The sequence below is a fragment of the Fistularia commersonii genome, chromosome 14 (assembly GCF_037954325.1).
Source record: "Fistularia commersonii isolate RoL2024-O1a breed Wild chromosome 14, RoL_Fcom_v1.0, whole genome shotgun sequence".
Taxonomy (NCBI): domain Eukaryota; kingdom Metazoa; phylum Chordata; class Actinopteri; order Syngnathiformes; family Fistulariidae; genus Fistularia; species Fistularia commersonii.
This window is the reverse complement of record NC_141297.1, coordinates 9,709,055-9,734,841: the sequence shown is the minus strand read 5'-3', so window position 1 is coordinate 9,734,841 and position 25,787 is coordinate 9,709,055. Positions and strand designations below refer to the sequence as shown.

General features: G+C 37.6%; 3 protein-coding genes across 6 annotated transcripts in view; 2 read left to right on the top strand and 1 right to left on the bottom strand.

Moving 5' to 3' along the window:
• The first annotated feature begins 776 nt into the window (after positions 1-776).
• Positions 777-10,478, top strand: LOC147227223 (L-rhamnose-binding lectin SML-like). 3 transcript variants are annotated; one of them, XM_086159125.1, is made up of 13 exons: positions 777-946; positions 1,363-1,419; positions 1,897-1,958; positions 4,430-4,469; positions 5,356-5,423; positions 6,028-6,060; positions 6,147-6,206; positions 6,856-6,991; positions 8,432-8,541; positions 8,635-8,679; positions 8,821-8,953; positions 9,531-9,634; positions 9,928-10,478. In XM_086159125.1, exons 5-13 carry the CDS (start codon positions 5,393-5,395, stop codon positions 9,933-9,935), a joined length of 660 nt encoding a protein of 219 aa, XP_086015251.1. In that variant the 5' UTR covers positions 777-946; positions 1,363-1,419; positions 1,897-1,958; positions 4,430-4,469; positions 5,356-5,392; the 3' UTR covers positions 9,936-10,478. The 3 variants fall into 3 exon arrangements, with proteins under 3 accessions (XP_086015251.1, XP_086015250.1, XP_086015252.1); XM_086159124.1 differs by having other exon boundaries at positions 1,857-1,958; XM_086159126.1 differs by having other exon boundaries at positions 1,857-1,958; positions 5,342-5,423.
• A 775-nt stretch (positions 10,479-11,253) lies between these two features.
• Positions 11,254-17,613, bottom strand: lrrc47 (leucine rich repeat containing 47). Its single transcript, XM_086159123.1, has 7 exons — positions 17,024-17,613; positions 15,129-15,575; positions 13,499-13,615; positions 13,164-13,279; positions 12,902-13,004; positions 12,625-12,714; positions 11,254-11,690 (listed from the first exon to the last, which is right to left on the bottom strand). The coding sequence occupies exons 1-7, from the start codon at positions 17,591-17,593 to the stop codon at positions 11,469-11,471; spliced, it is 1,665 nt and encodes a 554-aa protein (XP_086015249.1). The 5' UTR covers positions 17,594-17,613; the 3' UTR covers positions 11,254-11,468.
• A 2,313-nt stretch (positions 17,614-19,926) lies between these two features.
• cep104 (centrosomal protein 104) overlaps positions 19,927-25,787 on the top strand; it is a 30,583-nt gene continuing 24,722 nt past the window's right edge. Inside the window, exons 1-7 of one of the 2 annotated variants that reach the window (XM_086159120.1) lie at positions 19,927-19,981; positions 20,880-20,999; positions 21,593-21,766; positions 21,881-22,019; positions 23,002-23,064; positions 24,593-24,669; positions 25,000-25,168. In XM_086159120.1, the coding sequence (XP_086015246.1) occupies positions 20,887-20,999; positions 21,593-21,766; positions 21,881-22,019; positions 23,002-23,064; positions 24,593-24,669; positions 25,000-25,168 (735 nt within the window). In that variant the 5' untranslated portion in view covers positions 19,927-19,981; positions 20,880-20,886. The remainder of the gene's footprint in view (positions 19,982-20,879; positions 21,000-21,592; positions 21,767-21,880; positions 22,020-23,001; positions 23,065-24,592; positions 24,670-24,999; positions 25,169-25,787) is intronic. The other variant, XM_086159121.1, reaches the window with a different exon arrangement.

The following is a 25,787-nucleotide window of genomic DNA, read 5'->3' as shown; positions in this document are numbered from 1 at the left end:
TTCTCTGCCATCATAGTTGTTTTTACTTTGTGTAGAGCTTTTCTCAGCACTCTATGATGTAAGTTGCAATATTCTCAGGCAGTTTTTGAAATTGGCCAATAACCAAGAAATGAGAGGTATGAGCTCTGAGGTGGAACGCTGTATTTGAGTCCAAGACTAAATCACAAGGAAGCAGTCGTGAGTTTTTTTTTTTGTTTCCTGGTAATAACAATTGTGTCTATTAGTCTCTGGGTGAATTTCAAGGGCTTCTTACACTTCTTTTTTTTTTTTTTTTTTTTGAGCTAAAATCAGGGATCGACCCAGTCCCAGAAGACAGCTCTTAAAGCTTGTCACAAGAACTGTAACACAGGTATCCAGTGCGATACAGCAATTTGAAAGAGCATGATGCTAAGTCATGGGATCTATTAGTGAATCTACTGCTGTGGTGATGGGATCTGCTGCAGGTCAGAGCGCGATTAAAAGATGAACTGAATTTGGTGTTGAAACCCAATTCTATGCCATTTACAGATCAGTGTGCACAAGAATGAGTATGCATGCAGACAATTTTGATTTGAAAAAATTATCAGTTTGGAACTGATTTTAAAATACTTGTGATATGTCTTCATAATACTGTGTTATTTTATAGTAAACAGTAATTGTTTTGAAGATAAATTTTAAAGGTCACCCATTGGTCGGGTCGGGAACCAATGGCTTCCGAGCATGTCCGGGTCATTGTAAAGGTCAAGAAATCATTTTTTAGCAAACTAGTTTATCCACTACAGACCTTTGTAATGGAAAAGATTACGAAAAGAAAAAAAAAAAGACGATGATTATTGTGCATTCCAGGCTGCGTGGACAGAGGAGTTTGCATATGTGGAGAGAACAGGATCTGCGGCATTTCTAATATGCAGTGATAAAATTGCATCGATGAAACGGTCAGATATAAAGCGGCACTTCGAACAAAAAAGTAAGACATATATGATTTATTATACATTAAAAATACTATAAGGCTTTCAATTACATTTATTTAGAAATATTTGGCTTTTATGGCTCTCCCAGTCAAAAAGGTTCCTGACCCCTGCTCTAAACTTTGCTTTTTCCCCATTCAAAGTATCGAATGTGTCTTATGTTTTAACTTTAGACTCTAAAGCATTAGATATGGGAAGAAGGCATAAATACAACCACTGCCCTTGTATTGTTTTAGCAAACTGCAGGATTGCACCAACCCAACTCTAAACAGATCTTGCTTCAGTTCTTCCTGTTGTATCTTTTCTAACTGTTTCTTGCTTAATATCCCATAATGCCAATAGTTCAACCAATTCAGCTTGTTTCTGTTTCTTATTTCCCAGTTTTGACATCAAGATGTTTGTATGTTGCTTATAGGATGGGAAGTGACACAAGTGAAACAAAAGAACTCTTGATGCAAGGAGTCTCTCCTGAGTAAGTTTGGACATAAAACTTGTATCTTGACGCTCAGCTGCCGTTTTTATATTAACACTATAATGCTCTGAAATATTGACCATTTGTTCTCTCATGCTACACTATAAGTTTTTCAGGGAGAAACTAAATAAAATGTTCTAGAATGATAGTCATGTTTACCAACAAATTCAGCTCCTCCCAGGTCACAGTAAATACACTGTGGATCACCATCAATTTTCATTAACTTATAGTATACTTGCGTTTTTCTATTGATAGTACTGAGTTCATCTGAATAAAACGGATCCATGTTTACTGTTACAATGCTGAGACTAATGCATGTGATCTATTCTCTTTTTACCAAATGTTTTCATTCATTTTCAAAGTCACCTTGGCACATTTGTAACATGATAAGATTTTTTTTTTTTCCTTTGGCCTTCTTTACAAATGAACCTGATGAGTTCTTATTGAAATTTTCTTGTTGTGGCAACTGGACTTGAGTTTCTTCACTTGAAGAAATTCAACCCTCACCCAAGAAGCTTCTTCAGTTCCAATGACCTCTGGTGAGTTTCCGAATATTACTACCTGGGTTTTACTACGTTATGGTGGCTTGTAATGTAAACGTGAGTGGAACGGCAGAAACTATTTTGAAGGGGGTTGTTATGCTAATGGAGGTGTCATTCTTTGGGGACAAAAGAACAACTTTTGGAGATTACCTGGATTGGAATGTAAAAAAGGTAAAGCCAGACAAAGGGGTTAAACCTGTTGGATCATATGGACTGAGGCTCATGTGGAAGTTACTGGGGGCTTATTCAGGTGGTGGCTCTTTCCTGGTTGTTTGGAGGGTGAAGATGGGCCTGGTCCATGCGTGCAAATCCGTCTTGGTATTGATCCCAGCATTATACATTTGTGAAAAGTTGTGTCTGAGGCCCCTTCTTCTGTTCAGAGACAGTTTTTCTGTTTTAACAGAGATGGCTTCTTTGACTCCTCTCTTGAAGTAGTCAAAGAAGCAGAGAGTGCTGTATTTTTACACTCAAGTATATTACCGGGTAATTAGAATAATCACAATGTCTTCCTCGGTGCTGTTTTGCTTAACAGTGTCACTGAGCTTAGATAATGATTTGGTTGCAGTATCTACCCTTCATGGTCTCACCAGTGTCTTCTCATGCTCGAATTCCTTGTTCTTGGCGGCATTGCACAGTCACATCGATCAACCTCATGCAACATACCCTGTCAGTATGGGAATGTGCTTCGTCTGATATGTTAGTCACCTGGAGCATTTAGGAGGGAGTGGTCTTGAAGGTACTTCCTCTTCTCTTCCAGTAAGGAACTTACACAACACAACCCAACACAACACGCACACACACGCACACCTATATACACAATATTTCCTTTTGTAGATATCACGGGTTGTTGCTTCATGATGTTTTGTCGTGTTCAAAAAGTAACTGATTTAGATATTTTTGCAAGCAAGAGGCAAAGATGTTAACTTATAGAAATAAACAGTATTACAAGAAACCCCCAGTCACTTACAATAAGGAAATTATTCATTTCCTGATTTAGACAGAGCGCTAAGAGACTTTGTCCTCTGATTTGTGTGTTGCTTGTCAGTTATCTCTCGTGTCGATACTTTTGCTTTCTTAAATAGGATAGACTCCTGAGACTGACCGTCTTCTATCATCCACCACCCCCGCCTGAGCTAGCCTTATTGCATCACATGTTTTACTGAAACATGTCATGATGAATCATTAACCTTTCATATAATTATGGAGGAAGGTTGGTCCCTCAACACCCCACAGACTCAACAGTGGCTGTACTTTTTGCAGAGTTTGAGGAGGTTTGGCATCCACGATGGGTTAAATGCAGTTGTTAAATTTAACTGATGTTGTGCTCTATGTGAAATTCGATGTGACATTAGGGCATTTCTTCTTTTATCTTCAAATGTAACTACTGCCATTTAAACTGCACTTATCCTTGCACCTACACCAAGCTGCACTCAATGTTTTACCTTTGCACTGCCAACAGTGTTTACACTATCTATTTATTAATACAAAACCAAATGTACCACGTACAGCAAAGTAAGAATTTTATTGTACAGGGAAACAACGTTTCCGCAGTGTATATATGACAATAAACACTTTCTTTGAATCTTTAAATCTTGAAGGTTTTGGCATGGTTATTCATTTTTGTGCAAGCTTCAACTAGAATGGTGTTATTCCTGGTGGTTCCCTTCAGACTGCTCTCATGGATTTTGCGATCGTGAGGCCAGCTTCTTTCAAGCAAGCAATGGGGCTGACTGACTGTTTATTTATCAGTTTTTTATAATTCAATTTTTCTTGTTGAATATTCCAAGGGCCATTGATTATATGTCAAAAGAACTCGTTTGCATCTCACTGTGTCAATGGCGTAACGAATAGAAAATGTTCCTGTTCTCGTCATTTTTCAATGAACCATGGAGTGTCATGTGTACATCAACATCAATATCTATATCTAAACCTACCCAGTAGAAGCAGTGTTTGTATTTTCCACATCATTCTGTTGGAAATGAGAAATCGTGTTCCTCCTTGATGCTGCGGTGGAAAATAGATACTTCTCCAGGTTCGTCAAAAAATGACACTACAGATGCATTGAAAAATGATGAGAAAGGCGTTCCCATGCATCAGTAGGTGACACTGGCTTGGGAACAAGTACATGTAGGGCCAAAAGGGTACTCTAAAGCCCTTCTGTTCTACTCTTGCAGCAATTGATGAGAATGCTTTGCGTCCCCTATAACTTTAGGAAATTAAATTGACTGCAATATGGTTTTTGAGTCAGAGGAAGAGATTTTATGTCGAAAACAGTTTACAGTTTGCTGTCTCTGAATCTCCAGCATTGCCATGTACCAGAAATCAAACTGTTCTAATATAGTTGATTATAGGCATACCGCGGTGGGGATGTTTGTTCAGTTTCAGCTTCAGTAGCTATGTTAACATAAATGGAAAATAATCAGCATTTGGGCTAAGCTATTATTTATCAGTTTCACTCTTTGCCAAAGGGCCAACAAGAGGAGGAGGCACCAGGAAACACAAAGAGAGGTATGTATTTGCTTTGGTGTTCGGTTCAGATATCAACATTCAAGCTCCAGGACTTTTAACCCTTTGACTACAGTTTATTAAGCCATACAATTCTTTATGGAAACATCAAGACTTACTCAAAGAGTACTGCAAGTTCTAGAGACAATTGCTTAAGCATGAGTAGGAACCCTAAGTATACAATATGTCTCATGATACATCTATAACACCTGCTGTCTTGGGTTGTATTTTTTATATAAGAATATCATACACTTCAAAAATATACAGAGGCCCTTGGAAAATATCTTCTCATCCACTGAAATACTGTTTTTTAGTTTTTCGCCCACTTCACTTTATATTTGACGTATACAAGGAAGTCAGAGGAGGAAAGTAGCACAGAGGACGGTAAGTGTTTCAGGAAACCCGCCAACAAAAAAATTTAGAAGTCAGACAAACAGGGTTCCAGGAAGTCCAGGATCGCAAAAGACTGATGAAAAGAATGACAGGTGACTTGTGTTTGGGGACCATCTGCCATTAAAATCCCTGTCACTATTCAAACTATTTAGAGATCCAACTATTTAAAGTAACTAGATGAGGAGAAAGAAAACTCTTGACCTTAAAAAAAAGAACAGATTGATTCTGAAATACCTTTTTTTACTTTTCTTTTCCCCCTAAGCAGTCGGGTGATATTAAGACACAAACAGGTTCTCTAAGATTTTTTTTTTTACCTATTTTATATCTGTTATATCTGTTTAAATCTGTTTCAGTTCTGCATTTTGCAAAATAAAGGACAAGCTATTCACTTGTTATCTATTTCCTATTAAATGAATGCCTTCAAAAGACAGAGAAATGTTGCTCATAAGGAAATGGCTCAGCGTCACTCCCAATAAATACAGGTCCTTGTGTTCAGTGTCACTATCACTCAAGCAGAGAGGAACCTATGAAACATGGCCTTCTACAGACTCACAACAACACTCTGTGAGTATATTTTTGTTAATGCGTGTGCACACATTCACATGTTTTATTATGGTTTTCAAAGTTTGTTGCTAATTAAAAACTAGATCACAGTTTATTGATTTATTTATTTTTAGAAATATCAATGAAAAACAGATATTGTATTACAAGGACTCTGGAAATGTCATTATCCAACAATTTTAATTTCTTTCTTGGAATGATGACAATCCTGCAATTTCTTCCTTGGAAAATTAAATACAGGAAATATACTGAGTTGAGTATACTGAGCTGAGTTTATTTTTTAAAAGGTTTTCAGATTTGTATTTTCAAAATTATATCACTCTCTCTGGCTCTCTCTCTCTCTCACACACACACACACACACACACATATACATATCAAACTGCAATGGATTCAGTGATACGATTCATCATCACTTGAAATCCTGAATGTTATCCATTGTCAAAACAGTGGAATGAGCTTATACCAGGAAATAGACTTGCAAATAGGTGTTTATTTGGTTTTTATTTTATTGTCATTTATAGTAATTCTGCATACTTTAACTTTGTAACTTTATGTGTATTTTGTCATGAGCATTTGACTCAGAACAATGTCTTTCTAATTTTTTAGTGCTGACAGCGACATGTCTACTCATGCGAGGAGGTAACTGAAACTCTTGAGCTTGCTGACATTTATTTGGTAAATGTGCCTTAAACGTGCTGCTTATATTTCAATATTTGTTGTTTTAGTTTTCTCTATTGAGACAGCCACCACCTGTGATGGCAACAATGTCCATCGTCTAAGCTGTGGTAAGACTTCAACCTTTATGTTCAGAATTGAAGAGATGTTTATGTCCAGGTGTTTTGATAAACAGAGGTTTGACATAATACCTGGCCCAGTTTTTACCAGGGTATTCTATACTAGTGCTTGTTTGATCATTATTGTTTCATGGGGGAGAAAATACAGCAAAGCAGAATGACCTATTGCCAACATTAAACTTAATTTTGTAATAGGAAAAACTGAAGACTCAAAGAGTTTGAGGATTTTTTCATTCATTCAAAACAAAGAAAAAAATTAAAAGAAAAAATAAGTTGTATGAAAAGTTATCCAGAAGTGTCTGAGAGCTCATGCTAATTATTGATTTCACTCAAAATTTTAATGCAAGTGTAATGTTTAGTTCCATTGGTCTGTGAACCCTGTGAAGAGGTCAGTCATGGGAAACTGAAATGTTACTGCACCAGACTGTCCAAAAAAGGAAGCTGGTAGAGAAGAGCAAAAATAATAGACTGATTTAGTCTTTGCTCATCATTTATTCATGTATCATTAAACATTTTTTAAGATTGAGCTGAGTTTTTCTGATCACTGATGAACAAAGGGGATATAATCTATAAGTATTTATGTTAAAATAAAATACATTATTCAAATTGTTTTATTCGTGTCTCCCTTAATATGAAACAGATCAAGGTGTCATTGGTGTTCAATCAGGTTTGTACGGACGTACAAACCGAGAAACCTGCAGTGTGGGTAGATCGCCTAACACCCTCTCTAATACTGAGTGCTCTCAGCAGGGTGCTGCAGACATCATCAAGAGAAGGTAAATGTTTCATGCACCAAAGTACAATAAAATATACATTTTTTTTCCTCCCTTTTTTTTAAATCTAAGCATAGACAAAATTGGCAGTGAGTTTATAGTAGTGCAAGAGCATGTAGCTACAGTGTCTACAATATTTTATCCACATAAAATACATTATACATTATACAAATTAAATGTATTGGTTTTGTTCAAGGCTTTGTATTTTGAGAAGGTTGTGCACAGTTTCTTGTATCTAGCTAACCGGAGGGACACGCCCTGAAACACCTTATTTTATCTAAATCTTTTGTCCCAAAACAGGATAATAATTTGATAAAAACAACTATTGTAGATGTCTTGCAGAAGAAATTGTTTTGACTCCGAGAGGGTTTTTTTTCTTCGAGGACACTGTGTATAATGAGTGTAAATCCAATAGGGTGATATAAGCTGCAATAAGTTAATAATAAAATTAGGTGTTTTTTTTTCTCCTTTATACACCTAATACCATGCAGGTTTCGTTTTGTGAAAGGTGTTTGTTGTTTTATGCTTTGTGCTATTTTTTGTAAGTTAGAAATGATCAAACAACCTAAAACAGGAAGTCAAAGTTTGCCTAATCGGTTGCAGTTGCATGAAGTTCATTCAAGTTCGATTAACCTATCAGATTATTAGAGATGAGATCCGTCAGAGATTTAGCACAAGCTGAACCTAATAAAGTGTGTAATTTTGTAGTTATTTCTATCTGTTCTTTATTGGTAACATATTTTCTCTGTGTGTAGATTGTTTTTGAAAAATGTCCCTCATTTCACTACTTTGAAAGGCAATACAACTTACTCAGCAGGATCTTTGGGTTTTGCCAAAGTTGTGAACCAGAGTTGACTTGTTGGAAAACAATTGACTTTAGGCTTGATTCAGAATTTTAGAACAACTTAACGCAACAGAATTATGTGTTCATCACTTAAATACAATAAATAAATATTAAAACAATTTTATCTGGCCATATATTTCCTCCATTGTCACCATGAAATTGTTTATTTAGCTCAAAGTTGCAGTTTGTTTTTTTTTTTTTTTTTAAACATTAACTAAAACCAATTGTAAATGCTGATACAACTTTATGTCTCAATACAGTTGATTTTGGACCTCATGTGAGGGAAACCTATTAATTGCAAAGTGCAAGAGTAAATAACATATTCGCCTGTGGTGTATTTTTGTGATTCTGATTATGATCAGGATTTTCATTCTTTGGAAGTGAGTCTTTACAGGACCTTTCATAAAAGTTTCTAGGGGTAAGGCAATCCATATTACAGATTCTCAGAAAAAGGTAATGAAAGGCCAGCTCTTAAAAATGCTCGGGCCCTGTAGATTCTGTGAACTTCTATTCAAGTGATTGGCTAATCTAGAAATCCAATGTATTTATTCATTTGTCTGGTATCTTTGTGAAACATGGTTTTGATGTATTTCTTAAAGGTGTGACGGCAAGAAATCGTGTGAGCTGACAACAGAGGAGTTCCACACCTCTGATCCTTGCAGTGGCATCTCTAAATATCTGCAGACGAACTACACCTGCCTTCCAGCATGTCAGTTAGTTTGTCATCATGAAATTAACACTGACACAAAGGTAGAAATAGTATTGTTATGTTTCATGTGTTTTTTTTCGCTGCTCCCAACAGATTACACTGTCCAGTGTGAGCGTGGTGAGGCACATTTACAATGTGGTAAGATTATTTTAAATGTTTATTGTATGCATCTATTTGTCATCTGCATCTGAACATTTATTTGGATATGCTATAGTTTGCCTATCTAAACTGCATATGTGTCTTCTTCCAATGACAAACCGTTTGTTGTGTTATATCCAGCTAGCGGGCAAGTTATATTTGTCTATGGTGCTGACTATGGACGCCACGACATGACCACATGTTCCACCAGACGTCCAGAACGTCAGATTGAAAATGTCTACTGCTCAAACCCTACTGGCATTGTGGCTGAGAGGTACAATTTCTACTTTTTTTCTTAGTTTTTTCATCGTAATGAATGTTTAAGTAACTGTTCTCTATTGTTGTCACGTCCGAGTTTTTCTCTTTTAATCATAATAAAACAGGGCAAAAGATTGTAAAAGCATGAAGGCACACAGAAGAACTAAGTAGACCTTTTTATATGTTATCTCAACTTTTGAGTGTGTCACCAAATAGAAAGTAGATTATTTCTTCACAAATAACATCCATTACAATGACTGTTCTTCCTTTTAGAAAACATTTGTTTTCTTTTATGTTGATTGTTGTTTTTTTTATTTTAACCAAAACCATCTTTAAATAACAGAATTCAAAATGGATTCAATTAATATTCATATGTATTTTATACATATATATATATATATCATACACATTATATATATACATACACATATATGTGTGTGTGTGTGTGTGTGTGTGTGTGTATATATATATATACATATATCCAAGTATGTGTGTGTGTGTGTGTGTGTGTGTATGTATATATATATATATATATATATATATATATATATATACTTTAAGCATTTTGGGAAACTGACTCTCTGTATGTATAGGTGCAATGGGAAAAACAGCTGCACCATTCCAGTACTCAATTCAGTGTTTGGAGACCCCTGTGTTGGAACTTATAAATATCTTCAGGTTGCTTACTTCTGTGATTGTAAGTATGAACAATTCGTTTAAATGTCTATTAAGCCATTTTTTTTGATATGCAAAGAAAAAAATGTTTTTAATAGATGCTTAAGGTACCTCAAAACCTGTTGGGAAAGCATCATTTGGGGAAAAGAATGTATGATTTCAAATTATATTCAAATGAATAGGAAATGCTTTCTGTTCTTCTCATATAGGTTTGCAAGACATCAGCAATTAAATTCCAAATCTATGCCGCTGAGCACGGTTTAATTATTAAGAGATATGTTTATATTCAAACTAACTACTGTCTGCTCTTTTCAGATGTTTGAGGGGGAATGCTGCAAAACTGAAGTCACGCATCTCATATGATTGATGCATGAGTGGATTTTATTGTTTTACACATTATGCATGGATTGCTGGATGAAGTTGAATGGATTTTGCAAAGACAAAAGGCATGATGTTTGATACTGATGATGCCAAAACTGAATTATTATATACTTTTCCAGTTTCATCAAAGATTATTCAAACTTCAAGGAAAAACTCTCCAGACAGCATGTTTATTTTTACACTATGCTATGACTATACTAAACTGCATGTGGGAAATTCTCAAGTATAATATATTCATGTAAAACTCAACTTGAGTGTCCTGTGTAGGCTGAATGTGGTGGGCCCATAACAAAACAATAAAATCTGACTTTTAATGAACACAAAGAAAATTCAGTGTCATTAGTGAATGCAAAGTGGATCATTGTTTCAAAACTATGTTCTACATGTTATTTTCAGCTGCAAGAAATAACAAGAACACTGATATTTTTGAGGTCCTTATTCATTTTCTATAATTATGATGTCCTGGACATTCTCAAGGATCTTGCAGATTTGAAAGTGAAATTGAGCCCAAACCAATTAATTCCTTCTTGTTGAAGTACTGAGAAAACAGTTTTTCATAGAGCCACAGTTGCGGTTTATTTTGATTATCCTGTGTCATTGATCATTCAGTCATTCAACAAAGCAGTCAAATGGACAATGACTTTATTTTACTTTGATTTTATTTTAAAGAAGAATGTTAGTGTCACAGTGGCACATTGGTTAGTGCTTCCACTCCATAGCAAGAAACTGAGATGGACTGAACAAAGAGGAAGATTAAAATACAAAAAACTGAGATAATTCCATTCTAAAGAAAACAAACTTGCATTGGTTACACTGATTCATAAACCTTAAATTTGAAGGTAGAAAAAATGTAACAATTGAAACAAAATACTAACATATACAACTTGGGCTACCATTTAAGTGAGTTAGTATATAGGTTGGCAGTAAAGTACATTCATAATGTTCCCAACATTGTGTTAAGTTTTGGCTTTCTGCTGGTGTGTAGATTCAAAATGCTTGTGTTCAGAAACTATTCATACAGTTTGATTGTTAATTTGAGACCCTTAAATGATGGAGCCTTTTCCAATGGTAATATTATGTTTGTGAATGGGATATTGGACTTTTTAAAGAATTTTCAGGCCAGGATAATTTTCCAAGACACCTATGTCTTTTCCAGGTTATCCATGATGAAAGGGAATTCACATATTTCAATCATCGGTTAGTAAAGTAGTTTTACATGCATTTTGAAAATTTGACAAATGGAATGACACTGACAATCTCAGGAGGAAAAGAGGATTTATTCAAAGTCACTATTTGTGGTTGAAAAAAACTTAACATGAGCCATGAATAAAACCATTTGTAAACAGTCTCAAACTCTTCCTGTTTGTTGACAAAGTATGATTTGTATTATCAACCATTTCTTTGTAGTCCCCCTTTCTGGTTGATTGATGATGTAATATTTATTTGTTCAGATGATGTGATGTGATGACACATCCTCAGCCCCAAATGACATTTACATTGTTTATGTCTTTGGAGAGGTCGGTCTTTGACGGGTAAACGACTTTCAGGTTGCCATCTTGGTCAACAGTTCGGACCTGCTGAACAATCAGTTCACTCGATATCCCACCGCTCGCTGTTGGATCTGCTGGGCGGTCGTCCTCGTCTGACCCTATCTCCTCTTTATGCTCTGCTGTGAACTTGTTCAACTCTGCCATTTTCTGTAAGAAACAGAAAGTGCATACGCATACTTAACTGTGTTGTGTGATATGTTAGAAAACTGTATCCCCCTTTTTTCTGCTTTTAGCTGGAGCTTTCATCAAGCCTCAATTGCCATGTAATCTTCAGGAACCCTGATATGAAAGCGACACAGCAGCAAATTTACCACAGGCTTTCCTCTGTCACCACTGTCTGGACAAAGTGTGAACAGGTATGACATTGTTATCTCAATTATAATTAGAAACTACATGTAGGGGGTCAGTTTAACTTTAAGTTATTAATCTAATACTACTGGTGTCTGGGAAAGCTTTTAGGTTTCCAATAAAGGAAAAGGCACGGCTTGAAAGTGCTAACAATGTAAAAACACATTGTGTAAGAATTGAATCTAACTTTGTCAAAACATCCACATCTTGAAAATGTTCCTCAATATGTAATAGATGGCTTGAAGTGAGAATGTAATACTTTTTTATGACTGTTCTAAAAGACATCGCATCTAGCAAATGCTGTGAAATGCAAGTCAAATTCAAAATGAAACCTTTTTAATTAGTTTATTATTACAGATCCCCTCTTTAAGTTTATAGATGGAGATATTAATTTGGGTTGATTATTACACACATAGCTTATTTCTTGAAAGCATCAGAAAATGTGTAACAATTAACTCCAATTAGATGTGGCATTCAAGGGTTAATTGCATCATGCAGCACAGTATTACACAGTGCTGTTGTTGAACTTAATCCCAATTTTTTCCTATTAACCTGTTTGGACTGTGGGAAGAAAGCAGAGAACCCAGAGGAAACCCACATAGACATGTGGAGAACATGCAAACCCCACACAACAGCACTAACTCCTGTGCCACCGTACCGCCTGCAAAAATTCAAGATACAATAAATGAAAACATTCTTAACAGAGACCAATAAATCAAAAACAAAGGCTTACCAGAATCAGAGTATCCATAATATCTTTACAGGTCTGCAGGCTGGTGGAACTTGTCACCTCCAAAAACAACTCTTTTGTTGTCTTACTGATCTGTTGAAGACAGTAAGTGGATCGTGTAAACCTTTCGTGTTCATGGAAAGATGGTTTTGACGGAGAGATTTTGGCCGACTATAAGATTTGTGGTACAAATTGAAATGTAATCATCGGGTCAGCTTTTCAGAAGAAACTATCCCTGATGCATTCAATATCAGTGGGAAACACAGAGATATACACGTACCTTTGTTTTCTCACTGTTAGTAATAGGTGGGAATGAAATCACATGTCCCTCTGCGTCCACGAGGCAGGGGTAGAGAGCTTTTCCTTGCAGTAGCTCAAGGTATCTAAAAATATTTAAGGGAACATATTGAAACGAGACACATATAGTTAAACAGATTAAATCTGTTCGAGTGACATAAATCTGGGTAATTGATATGTCAGAACATTCTCTTAGGAGTAGATCAAACATGCACTGTGCAAAAAGAATTATCTTTTTTGCTGACTTGTGGAGACCCGTGACATTCTGCCTCTTCTTCTGCTTCCTTAGCTCATTGGCTTCATGCTGTAGATGTCTTATTAGCTCCACCGCCGACATCTCCTTCCGACCCAGCGGCACCACCTAGCATTGGGATATCATCAGAGCTTGTGTGAGAAAAAAAAAATACACAAATGCTAATACAAGCAATTGGGAAACCAAAAAGTTTCTGAGTGTCATAAAAATATATATTTTTTTAATTTCGTTTTTTTAATCTAATAATAATTTGAATCTCTCATTTGCCTGGTGAGAAATATGTTTATATGGCTCACATTTAAATATCACTATGTCATTCTGGCATACCTTAAGCTGTGTGGGGGGTTTAGCTTCATAAACCAAAGGACCCTTAAGCAACTCCACATCATGAGTTGCAATTGTTGCAATGGCCCTTTTGCCACATATATCCTCGTGAAGTTTTGTCTAGGAGGAAAAAAAATGTAATTTCTTTGGTGAACACATTTGAACATTTTATATTATAAATATATGCACTTATCAGCCATAGATCAACCACCTGTCTAATATCATTGGGGTCCCGTTTTTGACATCCCCGACCCCTTTGCAGAATGGACTACAATGGAAACTCCAAAACTGTTGTGCAGTATTTGGCACCAAGAAGTTAGCAGCAGATCTTTAAGGGTGTAGATGTGTTTGTCCTCCACATCCCACAGTTGCCTGACTGGACTGAAATCAGGGTAATTTGGAAGCTGAGCCAACACCTTGAAATCAGCTTTTTCCCCTAGACCATTCACATAAGAATTATTAGACTGTGACTGGGTGAATTATCCAGGGGAAAGGGGTCAGTGCCTGACCATGACTGAATGCAGTTTCCATGAAGGGTTGTGATTATACTGCAATAATGTTGAGATAAATGGTACATGTCAGAGTAACAGATAAATGGCAGGACCCAAGGATGCTCTCCAAAACATCAAATTGTCTACATTGGCTTGTCTTATTTTCCATAGTACATCCTGGTGCTGTCTTCTGTAGGTCACTGACACAATGTAAAAGAGAACTTGATTAATCAAACCTGGCACCACTTCAGCTGTTCACCTGCCCATTGTGGGCAGTGATCTACAGCTATGCAACCTTTTGCAATTGCCTGTCTGTTTTGCCTGTCTCTTTCAGAACCAGCGTTGCCCTTTTCAGTGACATTAGCTTCTCAATGTCTTCTTTTGGATCAGACCATAAGGGCAATCCTACGTTCCTCATTAGCCTTGGTCGTTGATGACCATCAGTTTGCCTTCCATGGACCACTCTTGGTGGGTAATTGACCACAGCACACTGGGATATGCCACAGGAGATGCATTTCGAGAGATGCTCTGACCCAGTCATCAACTTGTCTTAATGTGGTCCTTTTTAAAGTTCCTCTTATTCTCATGCTTGCCCGTTTTTAATGCTTCCAATAGTTGGTCTTGAGGAGGAAATTCTCTCACAGCCAAATATAGTCCATCCTGTGACAGGTGCCACTGTTCGCAGCTATTCATTGACATTCACTTAACCTGTCAATATGACATTGCAGACTGCTATAAATATTCTGCAAAATAACAAAACTTACCATATCAGCGCTTTATACGTAAAGAATTTCATTGGCTCATAATATCGTAAGCCCTGACTAGCTGCCCAACTGGGTATGAACCTTTTTAAGATGTTGCTATTAGATTGAACATAGGTTACTACTATTTGCATTAGATCCTGATGATAGCTGACAAGTTGTTTTGCTTCCTAAACAAAATGAAAAATATCTTTGGAACGTATTGTCTGTCAATGGATTAACAATTTCCAGCTTTACATTGATAGAGCAGCTAATCGTTACATGCTTGCCAACACTAAGATTGAAGGAACGTCTGTGAAAACACACACACACACACACATAGATGTAAATAGGAGCTTGTTTTTCAGAGACTTATGTTGCTAGTGAGTGGTTCTATCTTACCTGAGCCATCAGGAACCGCTTGAGAGCATTCCCAGGCTTTAAGTTCATGCCTCTGACAAGGCAGCACACCAAGTATGGCCGAACATCCTTTACCTCTGCGCTCACTTTAACCATGAGAGCTGAAGGAGCATCGGAAACATGGAGAACCCTCAACACCATCTTGTTAAGTTCTTCCACCTGGTCCTCCTCACCCTTCCCCTTCTTCAACTGCTGTTGCCTCTTCTTCTTGTCAGCATGGCGTCCCGCATCCACAACACTGCTTTCCCCTCCCTGTCTAGCTTTTCCCCTGAGGTAGTCGAGGATGGACTTGGTCTGGCATCCGTTGACCATCTTCTCCAGGCGCTTGTCTTTAAGCTTGTTACCTTTGAAATTGATCTCTTTCAGCTTAGTGCAGTCACTCAGTTCAGGTGGAAGCTCATTCAGCTTGTTGTTAGAGAGATCCAGCACCTGGGAAAACCATATGAGAGAATAAACCACAAGCAAAAATTAAGTTTCAAAAAAGAAAGTACCAGCTTCTTCTTTTTTAAGTTTATCTCAAAGAGAAAACTCATATGATTATCAATAATTAATGAAAAAAAATATAAATCTTAATCATTCCTTTTTAAAATTTGATAGATGTAGAAATTACCATTTTCTTGCCCAGTTCAGTTTTTTTGTGATCAGAAATGCTTCTTCTTTAGGCACATACAAGAATCTTATTTTGGATTTTAAAAAGTTCCATTACCACTACTCTCTATATTTTGGTATTTATCGAGTTTCCCCACGATGAATACACAATTTAAACTGCATATTTTTTCTGAAAGTTTTGGCACAAATATCTTCATATTAGATTGCAGCGTCCTACACTCTCTCCCATACAGACACAGCGTAATTGTGGAGAACTCATGAATGTACCCCCCTTTGAGAAAACCAATCCCAGTTAAACATCTAAGCCAGTGGTCCCCAAACTACAGCCCGGGGGGCGAATATGGCCCGTCTCCACATTTTGCCTGGCCCCTGAACAATGCCAGAGATGTTTTATGAGTTATTTTTTAATTCTGGCCACGTAATCGTGACTTGTATATGCATAGAACATAACATTCTATTCCACCTTTCTGCAGTCTGTGCCTTATCTGAAACCCCTCCCTCCCAAAAAAAAATCCTTGACACACCCCTTTCAAATAACATGGAATAATGGCAAAAAGATTAGGTAAGAGAAAAAAAGATTCAGAATGCAGGGTATTTAACATGGTAGGTGTATTTAACTTGGTAGGTGTTGGTATCAGTTTGGTTTCACAGGCTGCTCGCTTTCTGGTTTTCACAGTATATTTGATATGAGAGAGCTGCAAACAGTTGTGTCTACAAGAAAGTTAATGTTCCTTGGTCTTTTTTATCTGTGAAAAACTTGAAAAAGAGTTTTTTGGTGATTATTCATTTCATAAATGTGTTTTTTATTTATTTTCTGATTTTTTTTTTCCCTGTCAAGATCCCAGAAGGGGTTAATTGTGGGTTATGTGTGCCCTTCTAGAAAACAATGAATGTTTACGTTGAGACACCTCTGCGATCGTCACACGTTGTTGGGAAAAGTTTAAGGGAAAAGTTATTTGGCCCTCGCAGGAAAAAAAAAGTTTGGGGACCCCTGATCTAAGCATCTTGTGCTGAGTTGTGTCTTTGGAAATCCTAACAACAGAATCAGGTGTGCGTGAGGATAATCGATAAAGCTGTCATCGGCTTTTCTTACATTTGTCACACATTTGATTCAGTAACAGTAGGATTTCGCAGTAAAAAAAAAAAAAAAAGGTCAATTCACAACACACCGTGTCCGCGGCGCGCAGTCAACAGCGAGCGGCGCGCTGTATTGTCACGGAGTAAAAAGATGTGAAAACTTGGCGCTGCGATCTGGCGATGAAGCCCACCTTCAGAGCAGGAAGCAGGTGAACATCGCCGCTGAGTTCTCCGATGGAGTTGTCCGAGGCAACCAGGGTGCTGAGGAGATCCAGCCGTTCCGAGTACAGATCGGCGGGGAAGCTGGTGATGCGATTTCTTGAGATGTTGATAGTGGCCAGTTTGGTGCACTGGCTCAGACCGTCCGGTAAGGCCCCCAAGTTGTTACAGCTCACATTTAGCGTGTTTAGCTCCCGCAACTGGGTGATTCCCGCAGGTAGAACCTCGAGGTTGTTTACCGAGAGGTCCAACACTTTAAGCGAAGCGAGGTTACCGATGACATTAGGGATGCTGCTGAGTTTGTTCCTGCAAAGGATGAGGCTCTGGAGGTTTGTGAGCTTCTGGACGCCATCGTGGATCTCTGTCAAACTCGGGCACTGACTAACTTCCAGGTAATTCAGTAGCTCAAGGGAATAGATGGCAGATGTGAGACCCCCATCTGAGGAGATCCTGCAGTCGACCGAGGCACCCTGCAGAACCAGTTCACGTCTCCTTTCGAGCGACGCTTTCTCTATCTCGGGCCATTTCCCCATGTCATCCATGCTTCTGGTCAATTCGTCAAGTAAGCCACGATGAGGAAGTACACTTCATCCACTTTGGGATTTCAAAATAAAAGAGGTATGCGTGAAATGGTCTTTCGAATGAAGTTGATCTGAAACATTTCACCGATCGACCAGGACACATCTGACTTGGTGCTGTTCAGCCACCCCAAGAAGAGATAGTTTCTGCTTTCAATGTGACCTAGTCAGTTCCTTTGACCTAGTAGAGCCTGGCCGCCACCTGTCACTGTACAAGTACAAAATGAGGATATACCGATATCAGAAAGTGAAGCTCCTCTCCAGTGTCTCCAAAGAGCAGGGGAGGAGAAACATAAGACTAAACAATATGTCAGGGATGTCAAATTCAAATACGCAGTGGGCCAAAATTCAAAACTGGGACAAAGTTGCGGGCCAATATTGATATTTATTGAAAAAAATCTTCCTCCAGATATAACAATGAACCTTTTCATATGGATCCAAACAAGTTTTGCTTAAAAACTAAATATGGAACAAGCATAGTTTGATACTACACAATATATGACTTAATATTGCACACATGCAAAATCCTGTTTTCTGCCTAAGTAGCAGGGTGCCAGTATTAGCATAAGGTCGCTATGACTTCTGAGCACAGAGGAGAGGGCATTTGTGGGTCCGGTTGTGATTTTCATGCCAAAACACCAGCAGAAAATTCTGAGATTTGTAGAATTAGCAATACACGCACTGTAGAGTATGCTTGCGGGCCAGCTCTAATAGTCATTTGGTATGGCTTTGCAGGCCAAATATAATTACAGTGCAGGCCAGAGTTTGACGCCTATGCAATATGTCATCTGTGTGACATTGCAACCTCAAGTGACATCTCTGTAAATGCAAATCAAATTCAGTTTCATTGGTTTGTGACTTCTACTTGCTGGAAGTGGTGCCATCAACTGGTGAAAATGAATGAAAATTTAAATAGGTTGTCAAACCCATCAAAAGGCACAAGGTCACGCAATGTTTTGATCCATGTAAGTTTTTAATTAGTCATTTTAACCACCACTTGACCCCAGTGGGAGATCGTAGGTTGACGTGTGTTTCCTCTTAATGAGATTGTGTCATGGAAGAATGACATTCACATTTATTTTTTTAGGAAACTCATGTCTACCAAACTTGTGTAGTTAATTCTACATTCATCTTGTAGAATGTTGTGGCGAGCTGTGGCTCAGCAAAGTACCAATCGGAATCAAGGATAACTTGCTCTTGGGATTATACTCTTTAAGAATGCATGCCCTAACTGTCTTTCTTATCCTTGTTTGTCCCAGCCCGCACAGAGCCTGCCTATTTTTTGTATATTATTTTATTCATTGCTTCTGTCACTCTACTTATATTGTTGTCTAGTCCTGGTTGCGTATTTTTCACCCTCACTGTTTCTTTATGTTGTCCAATATTAATCCCGATGTTGTTGCTGATGTCTATTTATTCATGAATGTCTTGCTATCTTCTGTCTATGTATATTTGTATTCATATTTATTTTTACTTTTTAATTTTTTGACATTATAATCATTACACTGCTCAGACAAAGGAATTTTCCCTATGGAGATCAATAAACTTTATTTTATATTAATCAAACAGTCCCCAAACAGTGTAAACCTGGGGGTCCTTTTCTCAGTTCTAGTAGTTAGACTGAGGGTGCACCCCCTGTTAGGGCAACAAACGCTTTAGGTTAGTGTTACACATCAACAACAACATTGTGCTGCTATTCAACAATGGAGTTCTCTAACACGAAATCATGAGAAGATCAGTCATCATCACAGATGATTCTGGGGTTCCGCCGGCTGGTCTCCCACGCTACAATATACATTGATTTCTGGTGCCAGTATCTTTATCATGGTCATTTGATACAGACCCAAATGTCTCTTTAGTTGTGAAAACCCAGGGCCCAGTGTATATTCTTTATTATGAAAATGACAATGTTCACAGGATGAACAAACAACCATTTTTGTGTCTCGGTGTAAAGATACATAAAATTGTCAAGCTATATTAATCGATAAACCACAGTCTGTCAGATTAATCATTATTACTTGGTTGTCAAGTCTTTACAGAAAAACTGCAAGGTTAGTTATTTATACTGAAGGACATGACCATGAACAGCCGTCACCTATATTAACTTCCGCCCGCATACTTGACAGGCAAATAAAACTAACAAGAAAAGCACTAGTTTTGTACTGTAGATGTAAATTCAATGAATTCTGCATTCAAGTGAATAAATTGGCTTTTATTTCTATTAAATAATATTAACAACGATCCACTCCGAACAGAGAGTGCCCACTGCGCATGTCCGCGCTGGTTGTTGTCATCAGTGGTTATGGAGATGCGACTCAAGTACGAGCTGTCAGCCCTACGGTGATGTTCTCGGTAAGATATTTCAGTAAAAAACGTAGGAAAATTTCAGTTTTGCTCAGACCATTGAAATGCGGACAAACAGAATTTAAAATACTTTTATCAGATGCCAGACGGTCTAAATGCCGCTTTGAAAAGGCTTATAGTTAATGCGAGGCTAGCTGAGGTTTGAGTACAGGTAGTGTTAACAGTTGGCTAAAGTCTTCGGCGACCCGAATACTTTGTTAGTAAATATATATGTAGATATATTCTTCCTCAAAAAGAACAATTCCTCTACATTCACCTCATTATAGATCTTTTGGTATGCATATAGACTTCCTTCCTTGTGAATAATCTTCCCTAATTCGAGCTACTAGCATTCCCGAAATAGTGTTTCACACGTTCACAAACATTTTTCAAGCAATCTTTTCCTTTTGGCTGCTCCCTCCCACCACCTAATCAGCTTCCTGCATCTAACCTTAAACCAACTTACTTCAATAAATAATAACATCAACAAATGTCTTAAGTCTTCTTCTAGGCCTCTTGCCTGGTAGTTCCAACATCAGCATCCTTCCATATATACACGTCTGTACATTTCAGACCAGTTTCAATTGATTTATTATATTATAAGGGTAAATGTTTAATTTATGTTGACATATTTGTATGTAAGTAAATATAAAAAACACAAGTAATATGTAAGCAAAAGGTTTTTAAAAAAATCTGACATCTGGAAATCAAATTATTTTTTATTACTCATACCAGTAGAAATGATCCATTTTTTTTTTTTGAGTATTCTAAAAAAATCGAAAAACTTCAAATTAATGAGGAGCTGTCTCCTGAATTCATTTTGTTACTCCCCCTCTCTTTATCTCTCTCAAAACCTCTTTTACCAAAGAACAAATTAATTGCTTGATTGTGTTCTTTTGATTTCCAGAAGAGGGATGCCCAGGAAGATAGGATTCAGTGTGGTCAGCTGGTCAAGTCATGAGGACAACTTCAGTGCAAAGGAGCTCATGGTCCATGCACCCACTGTCAATGGATGGAGATCTAGTAGGTAAATCAACACATTGCCCAACTATGATATATATATTACGCACTATCTGAGGATTTGGTATTCTCCCCCAGCGATTCTTGAATTCTCTTTGTGGCTGCATCAGTTTACATGGATTTTAGACTATTTTAGTACAGTAACAACAGGACCCACACATTCCATCCATCCATCTTCCCCCGATTACCTGGAGTTGGGTCACAGGGGCAGCTCCAGAATAAAAAAGAGTCCAGTCCCTCTCCGGAGGCCTGGTTCCAGACCCCATGCTGTGCGTGGAGGCGAGTCCGGCTATTTGTAGTCGGAATCTCTCCGCCTTGGGCACCTGCTCGGGGGTTTTCCTCGCCAGAGAGGTGACATTACATTTTCTAAGAGTGTGCCTCTGTAGCCGAGGATCGGACTGCCAAGGTCCTCCACTCTGGCTACCGCCCAGCTCACACTGCACTGAACCCTCTTGGCCTCCTGTGGGTGGTGAGCCTAGGGGAAGCCCACCCATTTCATTTTTTCCTAATAAGTTTTCTCATTAAAGATTAATCACAAATGTGATTCTTGACAGCTACTTTAAGTGATAAGGTCTAATGTATGCATGAAATGTTTCATAGGTTGTGCACCTATCCTCAATACATCACCCTTCAGTTGGTGGAGAAATATAGGATTAAGAGGTTACAGCTCCTGGCAGACCAATACTTAATTCCAGCCAAGGTGGAGTTCCACATTGGTGACATCCTTCCAGATACCAGCAGTCCAGTGTTGACTAGGCAGCTTCACAGACTTGGGTGAGACTATATGTAATGCAGTACCTTACATGGAATAAATGAGAATCTACAATATAGTGCAGTACACAGAGATGTGTTTAACTAAAATGCTCTAACGCTGTACTTTCACCTTAGGTATGTGTCTTTGTCAGACAATGAGAGTATAGACTTCAAAGCTCGGGAGCTGAAATCGGTCCATGTTGACGCTGTTGGACAATATCTGAGAATAACCTTCCATAGGAACCATGTCAACCGACACAATATCTACAATCAGGTACTCAGGCGAATAGTGCTGTAAAAGTGTAGTGTGATACAATGAATGAATTAACTCAGACTAATTTTGACTTGTCTCATTTTTACAATTGTAGGTTCTTGGAAAACATTTATCCATGATACAACAATTCATTGACTTAAATATAATCAATCATTCGCAGTTTTATAGATTGTCAATTAGTTTAATATAACAAGTCTCAATTTCACAATTTAATTTGTATTGAACGTTTTTTGGTTTTTCACTGTTAATGAGACCGAACGGAGTGCTGTCGTGACATTTTCCAACATTTTGGATGCTAAATTCTTTAACAGAGTATAATTGATTGTTTAATTGGCAAAAATTGAGCACATTGATTTCAGATGTGTTGTTTGTAAAGATTCTAGAAAAATCTTCAATAGTTTTCACATTTTTTTTCATCTTATACAAATTATATGGCTAGTGGGTCTTTATTGCAGAAGGGACTGTGGAATTTTCAAATAATTTTAGAAAAAGGAATATGTAAAGTAAGAGGGGGTTTCCTATACGTCTTTTAAAGTCTGAAAAATCTTGAAAACCAAAAGGACTTCCAAATTATTCCGATTTTTTTTTCCAAGTTTTGACAAAGTATGTGCGATAATCTTGCAATAATTTTTAAATTTACTCTCCTGAATAGAAGTCAAATTTTGTTAGAAAAGACTAAGAAAAAACATGACAGCTCTTGTTGCAAACATTGTCCGGGAAAATTATTGGTAAAAATGAATGGAAGCCCTGATTTGGCCCGCTGGCTAAGGTCTGCTTGCTGAGCAACTGAAGATAATGAGGAGAGAGATGAGTTAAGGAGGGAAAGAGTGCTATAAGGAAGCACCTGAGCTGTTCATTGCTGCCAACTGTTAATTCTAGTTCTACTTTGAACCTCTCAGGTCTACCCCATTTATCACAAACATATTGTTTTTTTGTTTTTTGTTTTGTCCTTTACGCCACCAACATCTGCTTTTAATTTCAGGTTGCTTTGGTTGCTATTAATATTGTTGGAGACTCTTTGGATGGCAATGCTTTTAACACAATTGTAAGTGAGCACTCTCATCAATTGTCCCCCATCACTGAACTAACACGTGCACAGCAATGGGTGGTGCTGTTGTACTGTTGTTTTCAAAGATGCGTACTATATCCATGTCATCACTCATCCTGAATATGTCTGATTGGTGTTTCCGTCTCATTCCACACACAAGTAATGACTGACCATTTCATCTTCTTCCATATCAAGTCAAATAAGTTTCCTTCACCTTTATCATTCACTTCCGTTTTTTTGTTGAGGTTTACATTTTAAGAGTGTTTTTAGCTTTGATTATTTGTTTGAATAAATTGTAAGACGGAAAAACAACAGAAAGAGACACCCAATATTTGAACTGAAACTCATTCATGAAATAACAATGCAATCTCCAGTGTGCCAGATTGTATAATATACCTACTGTTTACATTTAAAGGCACTATTTTATTATATTAACACATAAGGCTATTTCAGATGTCAAAATACAATATCACATTTCAGATGGAAATTTATTGTATAAGTTGTTACCTAAACATATATACCTGAATTGTGTGTGCATGTGTCAGGAATTTAGTAATGAGACACAAGAAGAGGATAGTATGTAATCACACAGGAGGCCTTTAGTTAGTGACTGTAATCAGATAGCTCTGTAGACAGACAGCTCCTGGAGTCGAGAGAGCACCTTAAACACACACGCACACACTCAGACAGTGACATGGAAAGACACTGACACACTCCCTCACAGATTCCAGTGAACAGGCTCTGCATTGTTGCTCCACTAATCCCACCAAGCACCTCGACCATAGCAGTGATCTTGCCTGCAGGGTCGTGGAGATCTTGTTCTCCTACGACTGCTCAGTGGTCGGAGTTTATCCTGGTGCCACTGTCATGGAGGGAGAACTTTAAAAGATGTAGTCTAAACTGCTCTAGAGAAACCTGAGGTCTATCTGATAGACATCAAATCACTGTATGTGATATGGCTGTTGCTTAGATTTGGTCCAGCAGGAGCAGATATATGCAGAAACTTTCTTTTCTCCCATAGTCTACATCATAATAATGCAATGCCATATGAATATTTGCAGTCTTAGTACGATACTGATGAAGTTTAACTTTCTCTTAATAAAAGCAATTAATGGAACTTTGAAAGGGTCACCTGTCGTATTATGAATTTAACTTATTCTAACACATTTTAAGTATTGCATTAATATGCTATGATGCCCATCAGAATTCTTATTTTCCATTTGTCATATTGTCTTTTCAAAGTGTTCAAAGTGACCTTACAGTTTGACTATTAACAGGATAACAGCGAGTTATGTTCCCTGTTTTTTTTCATGAATAGTGTTTTGATGTACCAGGAGGGTTTTCACTTCATCATGTTAAGGCTTCTTTGGTGGTTGTGAAATAGTGTAAGAACAAGACCTGTATGATTAGTTTTGGATTAAGGGATTTTGGATTTTTGCGGAGTCACTGGAGAAGTCCTCAGCACACCAATACAGCAAGGCTATATATGCATGTGTGTGTAATTTGTCCATCTGTTTACCCCCAGCCAAGCAGAGAGCAGCTGATTGAACACTACCTCAATAGTACTCAGCTGGAAGCTGCCTTGGACACGACCCTCATGGGGTGAGGGTAGGCCATTGAACCCTGTTGTCTTTGTCTTGTGACAATAACATTGTTCAACAAAGCCATCTAGTCTGGAAACAACCAATAAGGCATTCAAGGTCACTTGCAATTGAACACAATGCAGGTGGTTGCCTTGCAAAGAAGAAAACACATTTTGCAATACATATAAATAATGTTTTAATTCTTCATGCTGGCCTTGCTGTCATTGTTTAAACTATTCATTGAAGTGTCACATGTTCATTTTCAACCAGTTGCAGAGCCTTAGTAATGTTTCAAACTGTTTGTCTGAAAAAGACAGTGAGAACTGGTTGTGTTTTGTCTTGCAACTAGGAAATTCGAGTCCATTTCCCCGCTGGATGACCTAGCCTTTGACATGTACCAGGACCCTGAAGTGGCTCAAATCATCCGGGAACTGGACCAAAAGAAGCAGAACATGGTCCGACACGAGATATATGAGCAAGCCAAGGTTCTAAAGCAGGCCATTGCAGATCTTCAAAAGGTACTGAGGCTAAAATTGACCTGAAGGAAGGTTATGATGAATGTTACCACTGTCTTGTTCGGGAATTCTGTGGCTGAACTCATTGTCTGACGGAAATATGTTAAAAAAAAATAACCAATGAGGTTTTGCAATAATTAGTAATAAGAAATATATCTGTTAACTTACAGATGTGTTCAAAGTCAGATATTTGTATGTCTAATATTGGCAGATCAGTCATAATAGTAGTAGTATTAGTAGTTCTAGTACTTCTACTAATTGTAAATTAAACAAAAAACTTTTCCTGTTTTATTTGCTTTATAAGGACAGTAATTGTACAATTTGCATTTGGATTGTTTTTTTTCAGACTGCTTACCTGGTCATTCTTTCAATTCAACCATTCCAACAAGACCATCCAAATTGTCTTGTTGAAATATCTAGTGTCTTTTACTGTTTTACCTGTGTATATCAAGAATTTACATGTATTTGCATTTCATCAGACCTTTTCATTATACATAATGCAAAGTAAGAATTTAATAAAGCTTGAAGAAAGTTTTCCCATGACATTCTGTGATTAGTAAGGTGATGGAATTGATCAAACAGTGAATGCCAGTGTAAGCATTTTCGTCGACATAAGAGTGAA